Source organism: Schistocerca americana, chromosome 2 (genome assembly GCF_021461395.2).
Source record: "Schistocerca americana isolate TAMUIC-IGC-003095 chromosome 2, iqSchAmer2.1, whole genome shotgun sequence".
Lineage (NCBI taxonomy): Eukaryota > Metazoa > Arthropoda > Insecta > Orthoptera > Acrididae > Schistocerca > Schistocerca americana.
The window spans coordinates 438916349-438939413 of NC_060120.1; the positions used below are offsets into that span (position 1 = coordinate 438916349).

At 40.0% G+C, this 23065-nt stretch overlaps 1 protein-coding gene across 1 annotated transcript in view; it reads right to left on the reverse strand.

Moving 5' to 3' along the window:
• The window catches only part of LOC124594856 (ATP-binding cassette sub-family C member 4-like), a 289353-nt gene that overhangs the window by 152943 nt on the left and 113345 nt on the right, over nucleotides 1-23065 (reverse strand). The window contains exons 5-6 of the mRNA XM_047133319.1: nucleotides 21079-21283; nucleotides 2394-2619 (exon numbers count right to left, since the gene is read on the reverse strand). Coding sequence (XP_046989275.1) covers nucleotides 2394-2619; nucleotides 21079-21283 — 431 coding nt within the window. The remainder of the gene's footprint in view (nucleotides 1-2393; nucleotides 2620-21078; nucleotides 21284-23065) is intronic.

Here is a 23065-nt window from a genome sequence, read left to right on the forward strand (position 1 = left end):
AGCCATGGCTGAGAATGCTGGAAGCAATACGCGAGCTTCACGCAGTGCACGAGCTGTGCCACCACGGCTTAACGTTCCACGGTCCACCGTTCGAAAAGTGTTGCGAACAACGGTGAACCGGTGTCTCTAATACTGTTCCGTGCTGCCGTGGTTGCAGATGGTCATCACATCGAGCAACATGTGTAATCTGAAACGTAAACGTGGAATGCAATTAACAAATGTTACACTCTCATGTGGCAATTGAAGTGCGTCTTTCAATGGTTTGTTCGCTATTTCACTTCCGCGTGTCCTTAAAAATGTTCCCGTAAACGTTCAGCGTCATACGATCACTCGTTTCTCATGGGAGTCCTCTCAAGTAGCGAGAGTTTGATTATAATCACTCTGCATATCTATTCACTAATGAGTTACAGATTTTTCTCAACTCAAGTTGTTTGGATAATATTTAGAAAACAGTGGTATAACTTTGTCTGATGGCAGCTCTAGATCATCCTGGAGAGATAGTGTCATAAAACATGCTGCTTTGACAACGGTTCCACAACATATATATTCATTACGGTAACGTCTTTCTTTGTTACCCATATTTTTCTTTTCTCAAAAATAGTGCAAAACATTAATATAATACTAGAACTATAACTACCCTTCACGAAAAAATATGAGTTTAAGAATGGAAAGAAAAAAGTCAGTTAAGTGGATACATGTGTAGCGGACAGCCTTGTGGGCAATGAAATGGACTGCGTAGTATGAAATCAACTAAAACCGCTCTCCTCTTACCAGATTTTTATCGCAGGCCACTGGAAGAACGGAGGTACCCAAAGATTGGAAAAATGTGGTCGGAATGTTCCACATACTTATAAGGCTACAGCACAAAAATCAAACTATTACAGAATTATGCAACATGTTTCATGCTGGCGTATTATGACCTTTCTGGGGAACAAAATCTCCACTGTAGGGATCAGCGTAGATTCTGCGAAGAACGATTTTTTGAATCCCCGATCTCGCTCTGTTCGACCACGAGGAATAGGAGGTAGGAAATACCGCCCCTCCAAGCGGTTGACGTGATATTTCGGAAGGTTTTAGGTACTGTCCCGCATTGCTACTTAATGGACAGAGTACAAGCGTGCAGAATATCAGATTGGCACTGGATTGAAGAGTTTCTGGCAAACAGGAAACAACATGTAGTTCTTAACTAGGAGCCGGCCGAAGTGGCCGTGCGGTTAAAGGCGCTGCAGTCTGGAACCGCAAGACCGCTACGGTCGCAGGTTCGAATCCTGCCTCGGGCATGGATGTTTGTGATGTCCTTAGGTTAGTTAGGTTTAACTAGTTCTAAGTTCTAGGGGACTAATGACCTCAGCAGTTGAGTCCCATAGTGCTCAGAGCCATTTGATCTTAACGAGGATGTTCCTTTGAAAGGGCACGGCCTATTTCCTTCCTCGACCTTGAAACATTCCGAGCTTGTGCTTCATCTCTAATGATCTCGATGTTGGCGGGACGTAAAACCCAATTTTTTTTCGTGTATAAATCGTGAGACGTAAAGATTACAATAAAGAGACGTACAGATGACAGTGTTTTGAGACCATTAATGTTCACTGTATAAAAGATGTAGAGGAATACGTCGGAATCTCCATAAGGCTGTTTGTAGTTGCCAGTGTTACTTACAGAGAAGTGGAAAAGATAGAAAAGGTTTGAGAAATATCGGCATAGGATCGTCACCTGGAGCAAGGAGTGGCAACTTACCCCAAAACATAAACAAAAACATGTTATTGTTTAATTACATTATTGCCGAACAGCAAACTGGAAAGACAGTGTAAAACAAATCGTAGGGAAATGCAGATATGATACTGAGGACAATGCTAAGGAAATTTAGTCCACCCTCGAAGAATATAGCTTATAAAAGACTCGCATATTGCTCTTCTTATCCGAACGGTTAACGGGTTAGGCTGGTAGATGGAATAGAGAAGACTCAAAAATGTCTTCTCGCCAGTCCACTTAGGTAGCGCAAAAGTGTCACGGTGATGCTGGTCGAAATCCAGTAATTGGCGCTGCTAGAGAAACGTTACAGATTGATTTACTCTCAAAATTTCGAAACCGTAGGTACAAAGAAAACTGCAGCAACGTACTACTTCCGACTAACATATTGTGAAATGATAAAGACAGGAAAACCGGAGTTCATTTCGAAGATTACTGCTGACTCATTCTTCACGCGCACCTGTTGTCGCTGTAAGAGGAAACTGGGTGAATCATAGTGATATCAGAGGCGTCCCCTGTCAGGAACCGAAAGGTGGCTTGCGAAGTATAAGGTGGGTGCGGAAAAACCAGTTCCTTGACAATAACTCGAGATGCCTAAGTGACATTCATCAATTTTGCGTGCTTTCCTAGCAGTGTTGGATACTTACTGTGTGTTGGAACAGTCATGATGGCCACGGACGCGACACCTGCGAACCCGGCCCACGCCACGTACTGGTACAGGAGGTAGGTAATGGCGGCTGTGGAGATGAAGCTCATCCACAGCCCGTTGGCGTTCAGGGCGGCCACATCCAACCGGGCCACGTCGTTGGACATCAGGTTGATAATCTGCCCAGTTGCAGCAACGTCCATACACTGTCTGTTGATGCGAAGCACCTGAGACACAGTTGAGAGATCCTGAATGCTGTACGAAAGCCTCTCTGACAAACAAGTCATGAAATAATTAGTAGGTTCAATGAAGTTTCTTCTTGAGTTCAGAGACAAGTTATACAACCGAATTATCATGATGTGGAATCACACAGTTTTCGTAAAATAAAAGGAAGGAATATTAGGATTTAACATGCCGTCATCGACAACATCATCAGGGACGGAGCAAAAGCTCTGGTTGGGAAATGATGGAGGAGGAAATGGGCCAAGTTGTTCTCACAGCAGTCGTCTCGGCATGTCCCTTAAGCAATTCCTAAAACTGGATGACAGAACGGTAAGACAGAACGGTAAATTCAACTCTGGTTCTACCAAAAGCGAGTCCATTGTCTTACCATTGCACCATTGCCCCGTGGTCGATGGGGCAATGGAAGATCAGTGTTCAAGTGCCTCACTAGCTATATTGATCTAGATTTTCTGTGTTTCCCTAAATAAGTGCGAAGAAGTCTCTAATTACTTTTTTTACTGTACGTGACTTAAAACCGATAGAACTATACATGAGCGACCCTTGATTAAAATGTAGGGTTTTCCACTGGCTGCACTCATTGTAAGGTACCCTTTTTCCCAATCGACTTTTTAGTATCTTGTTTTCCAGATTTATGTTTTATGTGGCGACTGCAGGTATCAGTAGCATTCAGTAAGCTCTGGCAGTACTGCAGAACGCATAACAGGGAGTAAGATTTCAGTTCCCATATTCCTCCTGTTTCAATATAACACTTCTGTATCGATAGATTTAGACAGTCCTCTACAGTGTCTAACACGAACAGTCCATTTCATAATTATAAATGGTGGATTAAAAGTATATTTCCTCAAAATGGTCTCCAATGCTCCCTCGTTCCCTCACCAATTTATTTCCTGTATGTCTCTTGATGACGCGGTATCGATCCCGTTTAGGACAAATGGTACCTTCATCTTGACGTCATGTCTCTAGAACGTTAAGTCTTCTCACTAGATGAGTACGTACGTGCGGCGTCATCGCTCTCCAATATCTAAGGGCCAAGTTTTGTATTTATTTCTAACCATATCTATAGAACCGATCTAGTTTTATTAAAGTCATATGGCATATTAGTTTAGGAGCGAACTTAAATTGATATGTTATGGCTAGTTTTTGTGGTGACGGAATCAGATATTTCTACATGCAATGTAGTCAATACAGCGTCGGGTCGTCCCTAGCTTAGTGGAGAGTGTTGTTCGCACATTGCAAAGCACTTATTATCGGATGCTACGGAGCTGTTTAGCAGCGATCCTACAACAGTTTTCTGCTGGAAATAAAACCAAGTTTTTTATCCTACGGAAGACTGCTTACGTCGACAAATTGTGGTATTGCTTTTCAGTTCTAGGTTCAAAAATGGTTCAAATGGCTCTGAGCACTATGGGACATAACTTCTGAAGTCAATAGTCGCCTAGAACTTAGAACTACTTAAACCTAACTAACCTAAAGACATCATACACATCCATGCCCGAGGCAGGATTCGAACCTGCGACCGTAGCGGTCACGCGGTTCCAGACTGTAGCACCTAGAACCACTCGGCCACCTCGGTTGGCTCAAAGTAAGTGTCAATATCATGGTGTAATCACTGCCATGATATTAAGAGCTGATCTAGCAGGATATTATTTGTCTTCATACAGTATGTGCAGTATATCTGTTTAACAAAATAAACAGATGTAGCGTTTGGGTGCATATTAAGCATTTTTTGTTAACTCTGCCATAGGATTTGCGTATGTGCATCTGCAGTGCAACGTAAAATATGTGGAAGATCGAAAAAGACACTACTTATCTCACATGGAAAATCAGAATTGTGGGGAACAGTAGCAGTTTATCGCCCCTTTTCTTAAGAACCTCGCATTAACAAGATACACATCGTCCAGATCACCACAGGCTGACACAGTATAACCATCCGTTACAAGCAAATCCAAATTCGAATGGAGGTTTACAGACAGATCATCCACATTGCGGTGATTATAACTAAAATTACAGCTTCAAAACGCTGCAAGAAACGAACCAATGTTCAGAATGAAGCCAAATTTGAACGAAATAGTATCTGAGAAGGGGGAAACATTACGGAAAAAATACGGTAGAATATGCAAAATGAAAGACATGGGGTACATTCTCAGTATGACTGTCTGTATGCAGGATTGAAATCGGCTGGTAAAGCTATTTTACAAGAACAGTGGCTGTGCGCCGGCTCTCTGCAGAAGTTGCGGACACTCAAGCGTATGAAAACACCTTGGTCTGCTGTCCGGCAAGCGTCTGTAGAAAATGATTAGAAATTGGAAAATACAGGTTCTAAATGAATTTTTCCAGAGGGAGGAGACCAATTGATCTAACGTCAGAAGAAGATGTGGCCACAGCATTTCAGGAGGGGTCGAGCAGTGGTGCACAAACTTGCAATGCACGAGGAATTGCCGAAACTTTCGACATGACTGTGACCACAGTGCATAAAATTTTCTGAAACATCCTGCATTGCTATCCATACAAAATTATCCACTTTCACCAGTTGCTTCACACTTACCTGCCAGTAAGACAAATGTTTGCTCTAGAATTTTTTGCTCACATGGAAGTGGATAATGAACGCTATGGAACATTCTGTGGATGCATGAAGCCGATTTCCATCTCCAAGGACACCTCAATACACAGAATTGCAGAATATGGACAAAGGAAAATCCACTCGAACATCAATCGGCACCGCTTCTTTCTGCACAGGTAACTGTGTTGTGCGGGTTGACGGCAGTCTTTATTGTGAAGCGTATTTTTCCGACAAGACGGGTACTGCACGTCATGTTACCTGTGCCGTCAGTGCTAAACGCTATGAGCATCTTTTGTGCACCAGCGTCGTTTGCCCTCCCCTCCCCTTCTACAGCGAGGATGTCTGGGTAGGATTATTTTTATGTAAGATGGCGCTCCTCCGTGCATTGTACAGCCGGTGAAGCGGCTACTGCAGAGATATTTTGGAAATGAAAGAATTATCAGCCACCATTTCTCTACGGTCTGAGCGACCAGATCATTTGACTTTCATCCGTGTCAACTTGGTTTGTGGGGATATCAGAAATATGCTGTGTTCAGTGCTCCAGTTATTAACGCAACTGAAATGAAGGCAGGCATTGCGCAATGCATTCTGAGCGTGGCCCCGAGACACGCAGACCTATTGTGGAATATGATGTTTCTCGATTTCAACTTGTGGCAGAAAACGGTGGAAAGCATATTTCGCATGGCTTGCATCAGTCTCGCGACAGTTAGTAGCCGATGTCATTTTACGTTTTACGTGCTTTTTGGCCCTAGAACAATTAAGAAGCGACCTCATTTTGCTTTTTATTCGGTTTTTGGCCCCAGGATAATTAAAAATCGATGTCATTTTGTTTTTTTTTTGGTAGTGTTTGGCCTCAGGGAAACTAAAATCTGATTTTTTATACAAATGAAACTCCTCCAGCTGTACCTAAGATTTTATATTTACTTGGCTACTAGTTTCGGCGTTGCATCAACGCCATCTTCAGGCCCGTACACTTTGATGAGACCAATTGTGTGTGGTTCAGTACTGAAGATGGCGTTGACACAACGTCGAAACTAGTAGCCAAGTAAATATAAAATCTTAGGTACAGCTGGAGGAGTTTCATTTTTAATAAAAATTATACCAGCTGTGCCCCACCTTCATCCAGTTTAAATATGGATGTACGAAAATCTGATTTTTCCCATCCGATGTGGTACTTGCCGCGATGAATAGGCTTACCAACAGCGCCACACCTGTTGAATACCAAACGTGTGCGACCAGTACGTTTGGTTTAATATGTTGCTCACGTCACAGCCATCATATTGCGGTTCATCTGTCATTTTTAGCTGAACCCATTTACATTGCGATGCTTACAGCGTCATCTAGTGGGAAACCTTTCGTTACTTTTTTTTATTTCCATAACGTTTCCTCCTTCTTCGATAACATTTCTTTCAAATTTGACGTCATTCTGAACAGCAATTTCTTTTAGCAGCGTTTTGAAACTGGAACTTCAATCATGATCACCCTGTACATCACACTGCTCTCTTTTGTTGTTACTGAGTTCGCTCTTTTCGATATGCGTTATTCGGATTCCAATGATATGCTGTTCACACATCCCAAGGTAGCTGTTAACCGATGAAACGACACACTGTAGTACGGGCTTCAGTGTCTTAAAAATATTGAGGAATAAAATAGTGTTTTTTAACTATAAGGAAGACCATCTATACCGGCAAATGGTGGTACCAACTGCCATTTCTATGTTATGACACTAAGATCATGATTCTTTAACGCTGCTCAGTTTTTTCCAAGAGTGTGTTAATGTCTTGGTGTAATCACAGCTATCATACTAAGAGTTGACCTAAATGTATTTGATGTAGGAAATAGGAAAATGACTAAATTTTAACAATAATCATTTATGTTCCACCATTTATATTAGCAATGTATAAAAGTGTATAATTAAGTAGTACTACTTCCTGCAGAATTGTTGTTTCCGTCAAAAATGTTCTTCTGTCACTGAAACAGGTTTCCGATACACAGCACACAAGGAAAAGTGAGGTGCACATTGAACGCGAGCAGAAATATGTCTGCATGGAAGGAACAGCTCTCCCATTCTCTGGCGGCAAAGTTTACATAAGTGAGCACCGTCGAAAGCTCTCGTAGTCGCATGCTGTTCTGATGCCACTTTCAGGATGTATTTCAGAGCGAATTTCTTTAAATAATGGACAATGATAATTGTTAAATATTAAACTATTTGGATATCAGTATACCTGCTTATGTAATGAACTGTGAACATTTTTAACCATTGAAATATTGGGATATCAATGTACTTGTTTAAGTAATGCATTGTGGTATAATCCTTAAACATATAAAGTCTCATTTAAACTGTAAGGTTTCAGGCAAATCCGACACCTTCCATGAAAACCCTGACATGATAAGCAAATCCAGTAGTATGTCACATAGCTCCGAATAAATCGTGACATTAAATTAACCAAAGTTATACGAGTAACGAGTGGGCAAATGGAATACCACAGACCAACACAAGAATGCCTAGATGCATGTCATACCTTCCCACCGTGAGACAGACGCAGTTCCGAGGGGAGAAACAAGAACAGAAGCCGAGAGCAGAACCGTGTTAAGCTAGAAGGCCCTACGATAAGGGACGGACACCCACGTCGCCAGCTAACCGCTATAGATCTTACGATAACACTAAAAGGACCACACCAGCTGCAAGTTTTAGCGTGAGACTTTTTCGCGTCTCTGTTACGTTGCAAACTTTAAAAACATTGCCCCACCACGAAAAGTATAACGTTTCTCATTGGATAGACAGCATTTTTGTAGGCGGAGCTTAAGGTTAACATTGCGACCCTGATTGGTCAGATGAAAACACAGCCAGATAGTTTTTTTAAACCAACTTCGGTAAATTGTAGTAAGGAGAAGTTAGAAAAGAGTTGCTTCCGAGACGGCGAGGTGAGCGGAGCCGTGCTGCCCGCTGCCCCCTGACGAACACCGACAAGGTAATGAACGTACGTGATGCCGCATAACAGCGCATAAAGCTTCACTCAGAACTGCGGAAGTCTCATCTGTTACACCCCCTTTTTGCGTAATGCTAGTGTCGATCGTCAATTAAAGCTCATGGTGTTCACATTTGCCACTTGAAGTACAAATCTGAAACGCGATGATTTTTCTGTTATATAGTTATTGAGAAGCCACATCAGCCACTGTAATTTACGACAAGTTAGATAAGTAATTAAAGATAATTGAGGGTCACTGTAGACCATTTTGATAGTTTTCTCTTTTTTTGAAACTTAATTTAAACCTAGATTATAGATGTGATATGGCATAGGTCATCCTTCGATCGATTGTAGAACTTGGAAACCCATTCAGGGAATATTCGTTCACATTTTTGTTGAACGTAGTTGGTTTTTACCATCCTGCATTAAAACATTTCCTTTTATCAATAGTGCAATTTATAAACAATGTTTTGTGAGTAGAATAAAATTTCCAATGGTAAACTTAACTGCTTTTACGATGTTATTTTACCGGCTAACTAAAAATAGGAAAGCCTTGAACCACTTCCACTAAATTTAGTTAGTATTAAGATTCTTTTACAGGGAGTGCAGTGGAGCTGACGCTGAAATCATTAAGTATTTGGTTATATCATCGCTAGTCTCACTGAACTCTTCTGAACTCTACATGTCATGTGTGGTCTGACGTCTCCTTACCAGCAACAGGTCCCAGGTTCAAACTAGTCAATTCCCCAAAAAACACGCTCAGAGCCTCGTTGCGCGAAAGTGGTAGGGAGACACGATATAGAACAACAGACACCACACAGAATGTTAGAAAATGGCGACCCTGCCAGGATGGTAAAATACCATGATTGAAGATCGACCACATGCCTAACTAGGTCAGAAAAATATCCTGTTAAAAAACTTTTCGTAATAAAAAAAATTTTTTTTGAAAGGAATAAATAGTCGAAAACAGTACCTGCAGCGATAGATAGTGAGACATTGTAGCAGAGACAATAGCATAATTAAGTTATGAATTTTAAAAATTGTTAGAATTAGGTTTTCTCCTCAATGCAAGCGCACAGGTGGCGGATACATCGTTGACAAGTTGTTTCTGTCCCAATAAGTAAGTGAATGGATTGTCAGTCTTGGGTATAATAAGTGTCAAGTCGTGTGAACAAAAAGTTTATGAAACGCGTGAGATCGTATTAGCGCATGTTGACTCGAAGTAGGGCGCGTGAATTGCTTTTAAAACAGATAATAAGGGATTCGGAAAGATTAGCAATGGCAGATCGAGACGTTGACCGAATTGAGGTAGAGACCCAGCATGAAAATGGATAGAGAATAGAAGGCAGCACAACAGACGATGCAGTATCGCGAGAAATAGGACATATAACGTACCATAACGAGGATAATGTACGGCAAGGCATAGAAAACGTAAGTTAGCATACGACAGAGGAGCAGGAAAGTAGAGAGACAGTACAAGTAATCAGAGCTCCCTCACCACAGAGTACAAGGAATGCGAGCAGAAACGTGTCGCAGCACAGTTCAATGCAATCGGTTGCGAACCAACACTTGGGCGAAAACACAGAGCGTAGGACGTCGGAAGAAAACGCAATAGGACCCACCAATCTGGCAGTTTTATTACAACAAATTACGGAAACCATGACAAGGCAAAATAAAGACATAGCGAACAAAATTCAAATTCAGAATGCAGAAACCACGAGACAAATGCGTGTGATTAAAGAACAAAACAAAAAAATTCAGTTACACCTAAGTCATATTGAAGACGAGGCAAAAGAATCTCGAGAAGGGATAGGAAACTTAATAACAGGTCACAATCAATTGAGAACAGACATTGACAAGGTACAAGCGGACGTACAAACATTGCGTAATGACATTCAGGACGAGATCAAAACATTACGTAACAACACCCAGGGAGAAGTCAAGTAGCTAGAGAAACAGATAAACGAAATTACTAGACAAGCAGCAGGTACAGCGCGTGAAGTTGTTGAAAACAGAGTGTTACACAAACGCATCACGAAAGCAGCGCTGAAAAGATATGATAACCGCATAGTCAAAATAGAAGCGCAAACGAAGCGACAATTTCAGAAATTGCGAACAGAGTTGTTGCAAACGACTGAAGAGCGTAGTGAACAGGATCGAACAAGCACAGAGTCTGCAACCACATCCGTATCTGTAACAGCACTGGAAAAACAAGCAATTAATGAAGATATTACGCATTTGAGATTCTAATCACAGGCGGAAAGTAACATACGTGAAATCAGATAGCCTGCACAACAACAAACACATTTCGAAATTCTTGATGAACAAACGTCATCACAAACACATGCGAAACCACAAATGTACGTTTCAAGACAGTTTGGATCGTGCAATGAAGCAGCAAGGTTAGCCAGACAAGATACCGAACCAATACCTGACAATGGAAAGCCAGGTCGCGAAGAGTACAGTGCAATGCATTTAGCTACACGTTCGCAAACCGATGGAAGAAAATTATTGCGTACCACTCCAACGATACTATGCAAGGGTAGGCGAAAGTTACAGTGGACAATATCCAATGGATCTACCACAACCGGAAAGAACGACGGGTGAAATGATCAGAAACAAAAGTGGCGAAGAATCGCGAATTTCATATGGAACTATGACGAAGTACGACAACGATCATTTCCTCACAGTCAGAAAATTTCAACACTTTCGAGAAGGAAACTCATTACATCAACGAACTTTTATTGATCAATTTCGAGTAGGATTACCAGAACACTGGACGCTAGCACACAAATTAGACTTTATATGTGCCCACATGTCAGGAACAGTCGCAGAAACCATGCAGAATGTTGCAGCGACATGCCGATCGTACGAAGATTTCAGAGAGAAGTTTCTCTCACGATATTGGTCAAGCGAAGCACATAACAGAGTGAAGTACGAATTATTACAGAACCCATATTTTGAAAATTCAGGAGAGAAGAGTCCCGTGAAATTTTTCGAATTAATGGCAAAGAAAAATCAATGCTTAGATGTACCATACAGTGACGGAGAGTTGATTAAATTATGCGCGATGAAGCTACCATTTAAATACCAGCAATCATTAGTAGGTCGCGGAGGCAATGACGTCGAAGCATTTAAAGGTATTCTAAGGGAACTAGAATTCATATTTTCGGAAGATGACGCAAGAAAAAGACGAAGCGCACGTGAAAACGAAAGCAAAAAGCAGTGGAATCCACAAGACACAATACGAAGAAACAATAATTACGAACCATGTGATAACGTCGCACCAAGAAACGACAATAGATTTCAACAAAGAACCGGTTATGGATTTAGAAGAGAATATGGCAATAACTATAAATCACCCAGGAACGGCAACAACTATTACAGAGGGAATAACGACAACCGGAACGGGTACTGGAGAACCAATAGACCAACAAATTATCAACAAAGAAACCACTGTCAACACGCTGAACAAGAAAAGAGAATACAGATAGAAGAGGTGGAGGTAAGACCACCAAACCCCGATAAACGTTCGAATTGAAAGCTAAGCGCCCATGCCAAAGAGAATGACGCACCGACCCAGGACAATTGCAACACCTTGAAAAGAGAAGTAAAAATCTTATCACGAGAAGAGAAGATGGAAGAAACAAATCCGCAGAGACCAGATGAAAACGAAGACAAGAAAATAACAATATCGTGTTGGGACGAAATTAATTGGGAGAATGCTGACAAGGAAGATGAATTACCAGAGGCATGCACAACGAATGTAGGAGGAAAGGACGAAGTAATGAGTATTGCAGAGCTATTTGAGATGGAAACCAAAGAAAGCGAATTCAATGAGGATAATGCGCAGTCGACAGAAGTTGAAAATTAGTTAAAATTGGGCACACAACCCAACGTATATAATGAAGGAAGTTATGAAGCGATATTCAGAGCATTTAGATGCGATTATGTGGAAGTAGCGACGAAGAAGAAGAAGATAGACGAGGATGAGGAAAAAGTAGAGGATGTTGAAGAAAGCGTAAATGAAGGAAGAAACAGAGAAGAGGAAATAAAAGAGAGAGAAGTAGCAGTCGAAGCTTATCCTACAGAAAGTTCGAATTCACAAGGGAAATTCCTAAAAAGAGCCATGTATGATTCAGTGGAGGATTCGTTGATGCAAGAAGAAGAAGATCAGAACCAACCCTTTCAAATTCAACCAATTGTGAAGGCAATGGTAAAGCATATCCCAGTCAATATTGTAATTGATAGTGGAAGTGAACTGACTGCGATCTCAGAAAATTTATTCATGCAGTGTAATGCCAATGAGGAATTGCCAGTTCTGAAAACACGTAAGATTAAAGTAAGAGGTCCTATTAGAAACAATGCTGCGGAAGTTACGAGACAAACAAGGTTAACTCTTTCGTACCAAGGTCAAAAGATCGAAGCCAACTTCGGGATTATACCTAAACTAACTGTAGATTTGATTATAGGTGCAGATTTTTTAAATGAGAGACGAGCGATAATAGATATGGGGAAAGGTAGCGTAACATTCGGGAATGTCACACTTCTCTTTGAGCAAATGCTAAAATTAGAAGAAATACCAGTTATAAACAAACAATTAAGAATGACGCGAAATTAAGAGGATGCACAAAAGGTGGAATCGCCTCAACTCATGTTAGAAGTCCATAAAGAAATCGACGAAAAATTGCAAGAAGTTCAAGGTATTTCGGAACACAGTAAAAGGGAATTAGAGGGTATTTTACGAGATAAAGCAGAGGTATTTTTACCTAAGACTGGCTGCATTAAACACTTTCAGTACAAGTTTGAAGTAAAACAGCACAAACCATTTAGAGTGCCACCCTATACAATCTAATTAAGCTACAGCAATAAAGTATTCCAGGAGATATCTAAAATGTTAGATGACGATATTATTGAACCACCTACCTCCACATATAACAGCCCGCTCCATGTTGCACAAAAACGAGATGGGAGCATCAGTTTAGTGCTTGATTCCAGACAGATCAACACAATCATAATCACTGAGACAGATCGCCCAGAAAAATTAGAAGAATTGATACAAAACCTCCACGGTGCTAAGATATTTTCATCAATTGATTTACGGAGTAGTTTCTGGCAAATAGAATTGGCCCCAGAATGTAGAAAATTTACAGCATTTATCGTATTCGGTAGATGTTACCAGTTTAAACGATTGCCATTTGGTTTAAACATATCATCAGCAGCTTTTATTAGGGGATTTAGTACTATACTCAGTCCTGAAATTTTACAAAAAATTACTTGTTATATTGATGATGTGATTACTGCAGAACCCTCTTGGGAACATCACAACAACACATTAAATCAGTTTTACAGATCATGAAAGAGCATGGGGTCACAGTAAATGTAACAAAATCCAAATTTGGAAGGCGAGAGGTCAAATTTCTAGGACACATAATTTCAGAGAAAGGGGGAATGCCCGACTCAGAAAACCTAACGGCAATCAAAGAATTCTGTAACGCATATAATAAGAAAACTCTTGGAGAATTTCTAGGTCTCACCGGATTCTATAAAAAATTTATGTGGATCGACTCTCTCGCAACACCACGCCTGTGTGCATTGACTGGAAAAAATACGCCATGGGTATGGGATCAACAAGCCAATGAAGAATTTTTAAAAGTGAAAAACGTACTAACAACAGCACCGATTTTAGCACATCCTGATCTAACACAAAATTTTTGTCTGGCCACTGATAGCGGGAAAACAGGTTTAGGAGTTGTTTTATTCCAAGAATACGAACAGGCAGGGCTAAGATCATACAGAACAATTGCATTTGCCAGTCGGGTACTCACAAAAATCGAGAAAAACTATTCAGTAACGGAGCTGGAAGCATTGGCCATTTTATGGGGCTTCCAACGTTTTCTATACTTCCTATTCGGAAGAAAAACAAAAGTATACACTGACTACAAAGCATTAGAATTTCTGTTATCCACCAAACCAACTCATGGGAGGTTAGCCAGATGGATGTTAATACTACAAGAATTTGACTTCACTATTACACACATACCAGGACCACCGAATGTATTAGCAGATGCTTTATCACGATGTCCACAGGGTGCATCCAATAACATAGGTTTGGAAGCAGCAGAAGACCAGTTTACAATGTACTATATGAAACAAGTACCTTTCGAAAACTACATTACGACAGCATTGAAAAACATAGGCAAAGAACAGGACAAGGATCCCAAAATACTAGGAATCAAACACAAGTGGAGAAGTAAGGATTTTCCAGACATTCGACAGATCTCGTAAAAAACAATGTTTTATTTTTTAGACGAAATGTTGCAACGAATGAATGGTTACTTTATATCCCAGATGAACTAATTAATAAGTACCTATGGTATACACATTTAAGTAATGGCCACTTTGGACCAAAGAAATGCTTTTTAAAAATAAAATAAATAAGCCATTTTCCTAATATGGAAAGACGAATTAGAACAGTATTAGTCAAATGCAAAAAATGTATGAGGGCTAAACACGTCACTTTCCAAACCAAACCACCTACGTTTCCAATAATCCCTAAAAGATTAAAACAAATAGCTGCAACAGATTTGATGGTTCCCCTCCCACGCACAAAAAATGGATATATCTTCATATTTGTCGTTTTGGAACTTACTTCTAAATATGTTACCTTGACACCATTAAAACAGGCAACAGGTCTTACTGTAAGTAAAGCATTTAGACAAAATTTTCTCAGACAAGTAGGTCGAGTGGAACGAATAATTTCGGATAATGGGCCACAATTCAAATCAGTGCAATGGCAGAACACGTTAAAACAACACAAAATAAAACCCATCTTCATATCTAAGTACAAACCTAGCGTAAATCCAGCAGACGATCTATGAAGCACATAGGCGCTTTATGCCAATTATATGCAGACAAAAGACATAACTCTTGGGATATATACCTTAAAGATTTTCAAGAAGAAACAAATGAAACGCCACATCGCACTACAGTACTACCTCCAGTTACTGTACTTAAAAATATTGAACCCCCAAACATAACCAGAAAAAATGTTAGATTTCCTATTGTACCACGTAGACAGCGCAAACAAGTCATTGCAACAGCACTCTCCAACATCAGAAAGGCAGCCATTAAAAGAAAAGAAAGAGGAGATAGAACAGCAATTAAAAGCACATTCTCAGTAGGCAAGAAAGTATTTGTACAAACACACCATCTCTCCAGCAAACAGAAAAACAAAATACGTAAGTTTTACGCTGCGTACAAAGGACCTATCATAATTAGCCGAATTGCACATGATAATGCTGTGAAACTAATGAACCCAAAAACAGGCAAAACCTTAGGACTTCACCATGTGAGCCATATCAAAAAGTTTGAAGGTTAATTTTATTACTGGTAAATAATTAGCACAATATTTCAAGATTATGTTGCAGATAAGATCATCAGGAGAAAGAAGAATGAAGAGAGAGGAAGGTGGGAAAAAGAAAGTAGTTTCAATAAAAACAAAAATAACACCAATAGTACCATAGATTAAGGTGAAGGGATAAAGCGTAGATAGTCTAACAGCATGAAATACTAAAATGCTATACAGTACACAAAAATAAAAAACGAATTTGAGGATTCTTGTAGACGTTAAGACTCAAAATATCTTAGAATTGTAACATGGAAAGGGCGCCGAAATTTTTAAAGCTTTTAAGAAGGTGTAAAACAATGTAGGTACTAGACATATGTTGGATGACTATAAGTAAAACTTTTTGTAAGAACCATTGTAAAAACTCCAGCAAGGACGAGATGCAACGACCCACAAGTTGCAACGTGAGAAGTATCAAGAAAGAAAAGGACGTAATTAGCAAGACACGATTCCTACAAGTCAGAAGCGTCGAGAGAAGGGAAAGGACAGCGAGACCAACAGAAGGCCCTTGTAGCCGAAGTGGGCAGTAAATAAATCTGCTGCCAAGCTGAACCACAGGGTGGCAAAACCCTGCTGGGACAGAACACGGAACCACACAGTGGCGGAACCCTGCAGAGACACGATAGGACACCGAATGCCAGAAGGGTCTCTGAACGCCCTGACTCAGCGGAGTGAGCAAAAAATGGCCCGACGAGAAGACCACTTGGGCAAGCCACCACTGGCAAAAAAATATATTTATAAGTCACACTACTGCTATTAAACAGCACGTTGATGTACGAAACTGAAGAAAACTTCCACAAAGTAAAAATGACATGCCCAAACAATTTATCAAACTGTTACTAAGAGGAGAACTTCAAAGCGACTAGTTATCAATAAATATTTCCATATCCTGCCCAGAGAAGAACCAAGAAGCAAGTGAGAAGCAGAGAAAAAGCAGGAAGAACAGAAGTTGAAGATTCGCAAGATTGAGACCAAGAAAGAAGATGGGTGAAGAATAGACGACATACCTTCCCAAATCCCTATCCTATTGTAAACTAGTCGTCTGCGAAGTATCACAACGAAAAATGACCGCTTTCAGCGACACATAACGATGACTTTCACGCATACAAAGCCAGTAAACCACGAGATTCTGCACTCACAGCTCCATTCCATTATGGGACCTCCACAACAGCAACACACACTTTCAAAGCCAACAAGGAACGACGAACGAAGCTGTACATCAAATACTTGCCCACATCCATCTTGCTCAAGTCCATCACCTTCGTACAAAAAACATTCGCCAACCTCATGCTTAAACATTCATAGGATTGTGTGAATGTGTGAAATCATATTATGTGATGTAGGAATTGTGCAATAGAAACGTGTGAAAAACTAAATAAGTTAAGCACACCAGACAGCTAATAAACTACAAAATAACAGTCATTGACTATGGACTTAAGTAAAAAAATAGACTATCGATAAAAATAAATCGTTAGTTCTGAAATGGACAGTGTATAAAGAACAAAAATAAGGCATAATAAACACTAAAACTGTATGCCACTTATTTTCTCCTCATAAAAATAAAAGAATAACTATATTTTATTTATTTTGTCCTTATAAAAACAAAGAATAAAGAATTATCTTGTTGGATGTTTTCCCTTTTTTAACATTTGTGCCATTTGTTAGGATAATATCTCAATACTTGTGTATGCATATTTCTTGGTCAAAGCAATTCTTGGAAAAAATTCTTACTTGTTAGTGTAACAATGTTGAAATGAGTGTCTAGAAACAAAAACATTTTACTTGTACATGATATTTAGAAAGTGTGTTGGGAATAGATTTTACTTTATTACTACATTTATAAAAACAATATTTCTAAGAAAATCGGTGTGAAAGACTCCTCACTTTCGATAACAAACTTCTTAAAAAACAAACTTCACAATTAAATAAAGATAGAAAATAATTAAAAAATAATAATTATAATAGAATAAAAATATTCTTCCCTTGTCAATATAAACATATTTTTGATAATAATGTGGAAGAATATAAAAATATAAATTAGTAATACAAACTAGCATAGAACAGAATAACATGGCTGAACAGTAGGCAACAAAATTTAGATAACGGAATAATTTTTGACTGACTTAGACAACGATTCAATCATTGCCTAACTTCAGTGGAAAAATAAAGTTCGAAGGATGGTGATATGTAAGGTGTCAGGCAAATCCAACACCTTCCATGAAAACCCTGACATGATAAGCAAAACCAGTAGTATGTCACATAGCTCCAAATAAATCCTGACATTAAATTAACCAAAATAATACGAGTAACGAGTGAGCAAATTGAATACACAGACCAACACAAGAATGCCTAAATGCATGTCATACCTTCGCACCGTGTGACAGACGCAGTTCCGAGGGGAGAAACGAGAACAGAAGCTGAGAGCAGAACTGTGTTAAGCTAGAAGGCCCTACGATAAGGGACGGACACCCACGTCGCCAGCTAACCGCTAGGACCACCCCCAGCACATGTTAAAAGCTAGAGCCCTCCAGAAGAACAGTATAGATCTTACGATAACACAAAAAGGGCCACCCCAGCCGCAAGTTTTACTGTGAGACATTTTCGCGTCTCTGTTACGTCAGGACCACCCCCCAGGCCATGTTAAAAGATAGAGCCTTCCAGAAGAACAGTATAGACCTTACGATAACACTAAAAGGACCACTCCAGCTGCAAGTTTTAGCGTGAGACTTTTTCGCGTCTCTGTTATGTTGCAAACTTTAAAAACATTGCCCCACCACGAAAAGCATAACGTTTCTCAATGGATAGACAGAATTTTTGTAGGCAGAGCTTAAGGTTAACATTGAGACCCTGATTGGTCAGATGAAAACACAGCCGGATAGTTTTTTTAAACCAACTTTGGTAAACTGTAGTAAGGAGAAGTTAGAAAAGAGTTGCTTCCGAGACGGCGAGGTGAGCGGAGCCGTGCTGCTCGCTGCCCCCTGATGAACACTGACAAGGTAATGACCGCACGTGATGCCCCATAACAGCGCATAAAGCTTCACTCAGAACTGCAGAAGTCTCATCTGTGCGAAAGTGGTAGGGCGACACGATATAGAACAACAGACACCACGCAGAATTTAGAATACATGTGTCTTTGGATGACAGTCTTGAAAAGTGTGCATTTGGAATGCTGGGAGGAAATCGAGTAAATCTGTAACAAATGCCCGAAAAAACAGTAAATAGCAATTTACGTGGTCATATGTTTGTAGTGCTTGGAGAAAATTCCTTTGGCGAGGACACCCTGAAGCAAATTGCGAATGTCACCTAAATTTCACACGTTTGTTGCCTGGGGGCAGTGGCTGACTCCCGATGATGCTTCATGGTGATCGACTGACAAACATAGCGTGAATGACATCTGATAATGGTGACTACCACACCACAAAGATTGTTGGGTGGGAACTCATGCCAATTGGATTATGCTCCCAGACTGGAGAAGAGGGGAAATGGAGGCGGCCATTTTAGTCATAATTATGGTAATTAAGATAATACTAAAATTACCTGACAGCCATTTTATTATAGTGGGTCATAAATTATGGTCATTAGTATTACGTTAAAAGCATCTTATCATAAATTAGATTTATATGAACGTAACCAAGAGCACAAGTGAGCAATTTTTTTGCATTAAGAACACAAATTACTTTTTTTTTTACATAAGGGCGTTAGACCTAGTGGCCAGTTTCCTTACATAAGGAGAATAACGGGCACTTTTTGCTGAAACTGGCACAGCCCCACAACTAACGTCGCTCATTTTGAACACCTGACACTCGCAGTTTGGAGTCAAAGCTGGCTGTGCAAGCCTGTTAGTGGTATAATAAACCAAATCTGATGTTCTACACAGTATGTCTTCATCCTAGAGTCAAGAACAATGTTTCATTTTGCAGGGTTAGCATCAAAACGAAACCGCACAAATAGATTTTAACAATGACAACACACTTGTGATCTGAGAAAATCCGACAGGAGAGTCCACTTAGTTCACCGTCCTTATACGAAGCCGGCTGCGTACTTCCGTTTTTCCTCAAATTGGTAAGTCGCAGTCTCAACTATTAATTGTTATTAGCCGTACAAAGATGTGTGATTACAGAAGGAATCAAGCATAAATCAAATTTTATTTCCATCTGCGGCTCAATGGATAACACGTATGAGGGAAGTCCTAGCTATGATCTTAAAAGAATTATTCAAATTGTTGAAATAATACTTTTAATAACTACTGTCAAAATAATTTTATAGTGATATCAACTCGAATTTTGTTATTTCTTTCTCTCATTTTCTCTCATGAGGTAAACCTTTGAACAATGCAAACATATTTCGAGTGTTAATTTTGGCTGAATTTAAAATTTTATGTAACAGGTGAGTGTATAATTTTTGTGTAATGTAAGAGAGCTTAGTTTAATGTAAAAATAAGGAAACACAGCAACGTTCTATAAGAATTTAAAAATAAATATTAACATAAATTTCTGTAGTGTATGTACTTTTTACATATGTGAAGAGAGGTAAATAACACAAAAATAAAAAAAAGTATGACTGATTTTGGGATAATTTCTATAGTTACATTTAACTTCAAAACAGATCAGCTTTAGCTTTCTTGGAGAAAAATTGAAAATGGTTGTTTGCTTTGCACCCTAAATTTAGTATGATGGAGACAGTTTCCTTTATTAACTGATGTTAAGGGCTTATTGTACCTCAAAGGCTGAGTAGTCATCACTATGGCAATTTTGTAAAAAGTAGAAAGTTGATACTAATTTGTACTCTGATGATCTTTTTCAGTAGCTGGCTTCAGTGCTGAAATTACAATGAAACAGTTTTCATTGAGATGTATTAAATTTACACCAACTGGAGCATATGATCTGACCGCCAGTCGTATCACTTTCTAATATTTCATAAAGGCAACGAAAACCTGAAAATTGCTGTCATTATTCAGATAAAGAAGTTGTGATGTATTATGGAAAGGGGACTTTGATTGTGTCATTAAGAAAATAGTAAACATCTATTTCAGATGCACAATTTGTGAGAATACGAGTAAAGTGTGCAACCTGCGTCAAATAAGAAAGAAAATTAATGTCAGAATGGTCATATCTGTCATCCACCTCACAGACAACGAAAATTCATATTTCACCTACACATCTGTAATGTCCTTCATGTGACAGTATTAGCTTGTCATCTAAAATATACTGTTTCAGTGTACCATTATATACTAACTGCGGCACTAAGTACGAACATCACATTGCGTATTCATAGTGTAACATCCACTGATAGGACAAATTGAATTAATGTCCAGCTGTGTAGTTCAGGTAGTATAATATAGTTAGTTTCCCGTTTAGTGCCTTAAGGAACTGTGATTGCGTTTCTTATGAACAGCATTGTGCCGTCAATTTGTGATAAGAAAACGATTCAGACAGAAAAACTGTTATCCATTGCACAGACATTGGTTGTTCTGTGTAATAGTCTTAGTTTCCGACATTGTGCCTACCTTCCTGTAGAGAAGGGAACAGCAGGCAACCCTGATCCTCATGCCGACCAAGGAAACTTTCAAGTTGTATTGGTGAACGCAGAACGCTTTGACGAAGTTAATGAGCACCAGGCCGCTGGCGTACAAGTAAGCCTGCTGCTGGGTGACGTCGCTGTTGGGGGAGAAATGCTGAATGACCAGACCCAACAGCAGTGGCTGCGCCAATCTGAAATGGAAAAACACGTCGAGCAGAGACAGCATAGCAGATTCTTCCGTTAACTGTTCATAACAGTACTATTAACCAGTTAACATTATAATCTGATGTCAGGCAAATATTTTACGAAGGTATACGTACACTTTACACCGATAAGTAACTGCGCAATAACCGGCTGACTTTAGGCATGCAGAAGATGCAATGGACAAGACAAGAACCTTGAGAATGGCTGTGTTGACAGCCATAAATACTGACCAACAATTTAAAATTATTTTTAATAAATTGCATGAAAGCATCGGATTTTATTTCTTCTGAAGTTATTCATGGAAGAATTACAAATTCCCAGACAGTGGATAAAATTCCCTGGTAAAGCTTATAAGAAGTAGAATAAGAGTTTTAGCGTCCAGTCACTGTACATGTCATCTGAAATGAAGAATGAGTTTGAGGCACCAACCTCTCACTGTTCGTGAAGGACTCCCTCCGTTATTTCCCATAGGTGATTTTTCCGGGCGCCCAGAAAAATTTTAGCGGGGTGGCACAAGAGAGATCTGAGCTTCGGTCCTTTGAAAAATAAAACGTTTTACCGAAAATTAGAGCCTCTATTCGCTCAAGGTATGAGAGGTAAGAAGCAATACACAAGAGATATAAAAGCGTTAGGAAATGCAACCTATGTCGGGCTGCCTGTCTTCAGTCTATGTAAAGAAAACATTCACAAATGGGCACTGGACAAGAATGAACTTGGAATATGATTGCTTGAGGCTGTGATATTAGTGGCTTGAAGTAACTGACTGGCCATTAAAATTGCATCATCAATAAAGGTATCAAATAATGAAGTATTACCTACTGTGCACATACAGTTTAGTAGGATGAATAAACGACTAAATTTGTAGCTGATTTTGATGGTACTCACTGCGCAAAATTTAATACACAGGACTGCCACATCTGGCATCAACAGTGGCTAAATGTGGGCATCGAGACGAAATGAACTTGGATGACAGATAGAAGTATGCAATTTCGTACTGTGGCAGAGTGCGTCAGTAGTAATACCTGACGAATGGTAACGTGCAAGTCTCTCGGCAAGCCATGACCAGACGTTTTCAGTGAAAGATCTAGAGCAAGTCGTGGAGAGGGCCACAGTCGAACACCCTCTGTTTCGTGATAACTCAAGACAATAAAGGTTAACATGCGGTCATACGTTGCCTTATCCAAAAATATCGTCTCGGGCACCTCACGACGGCGTGCAGCCACCAGTCTTAACAAATTTGAAACGTAAGGGCTATTTTTCAAATTTCCAGCTCTGTGGCCCAGAATTGATCGTGTTGTGTATTTAATGGCACTTCACATTGTTTTTCCAAGGCTAAATACCTGCGTGTCAGCAGCCAACATCAGTGCTTCGAATATGCTTAATACACAAGGGAAAGTTTTCCACAAGACAGACAGCCATGCTCCGACCGTCTATCAGGAGGCGACACAAGCGCCGCTAAGAGTCGCAGGCCCTTCGCACCTCCCGCGTCTGGCCATCCTGATTTAGGTTTCCCGCGATTTCCCTAAATCGCTTCGGGCAAATGCCGGGATGGTTCCTTTGAAAGGACACGGCCGACTTCCTTCCCCGTCCTTCCCTAATCCGATGACCTCGCAGTTTGGTCTCTTCCCCCCAAACAACCCAACCCAATCTTCGCACCTATTCTCTTCCACAAGACACATAATCAGAAGTACGCCCGGCTGCCTCCTAGTGCCAAGTGCCATTTAGGTCAGTGCACGGGACACGCCAGACTAACTCTCGCCGAGTGAGTT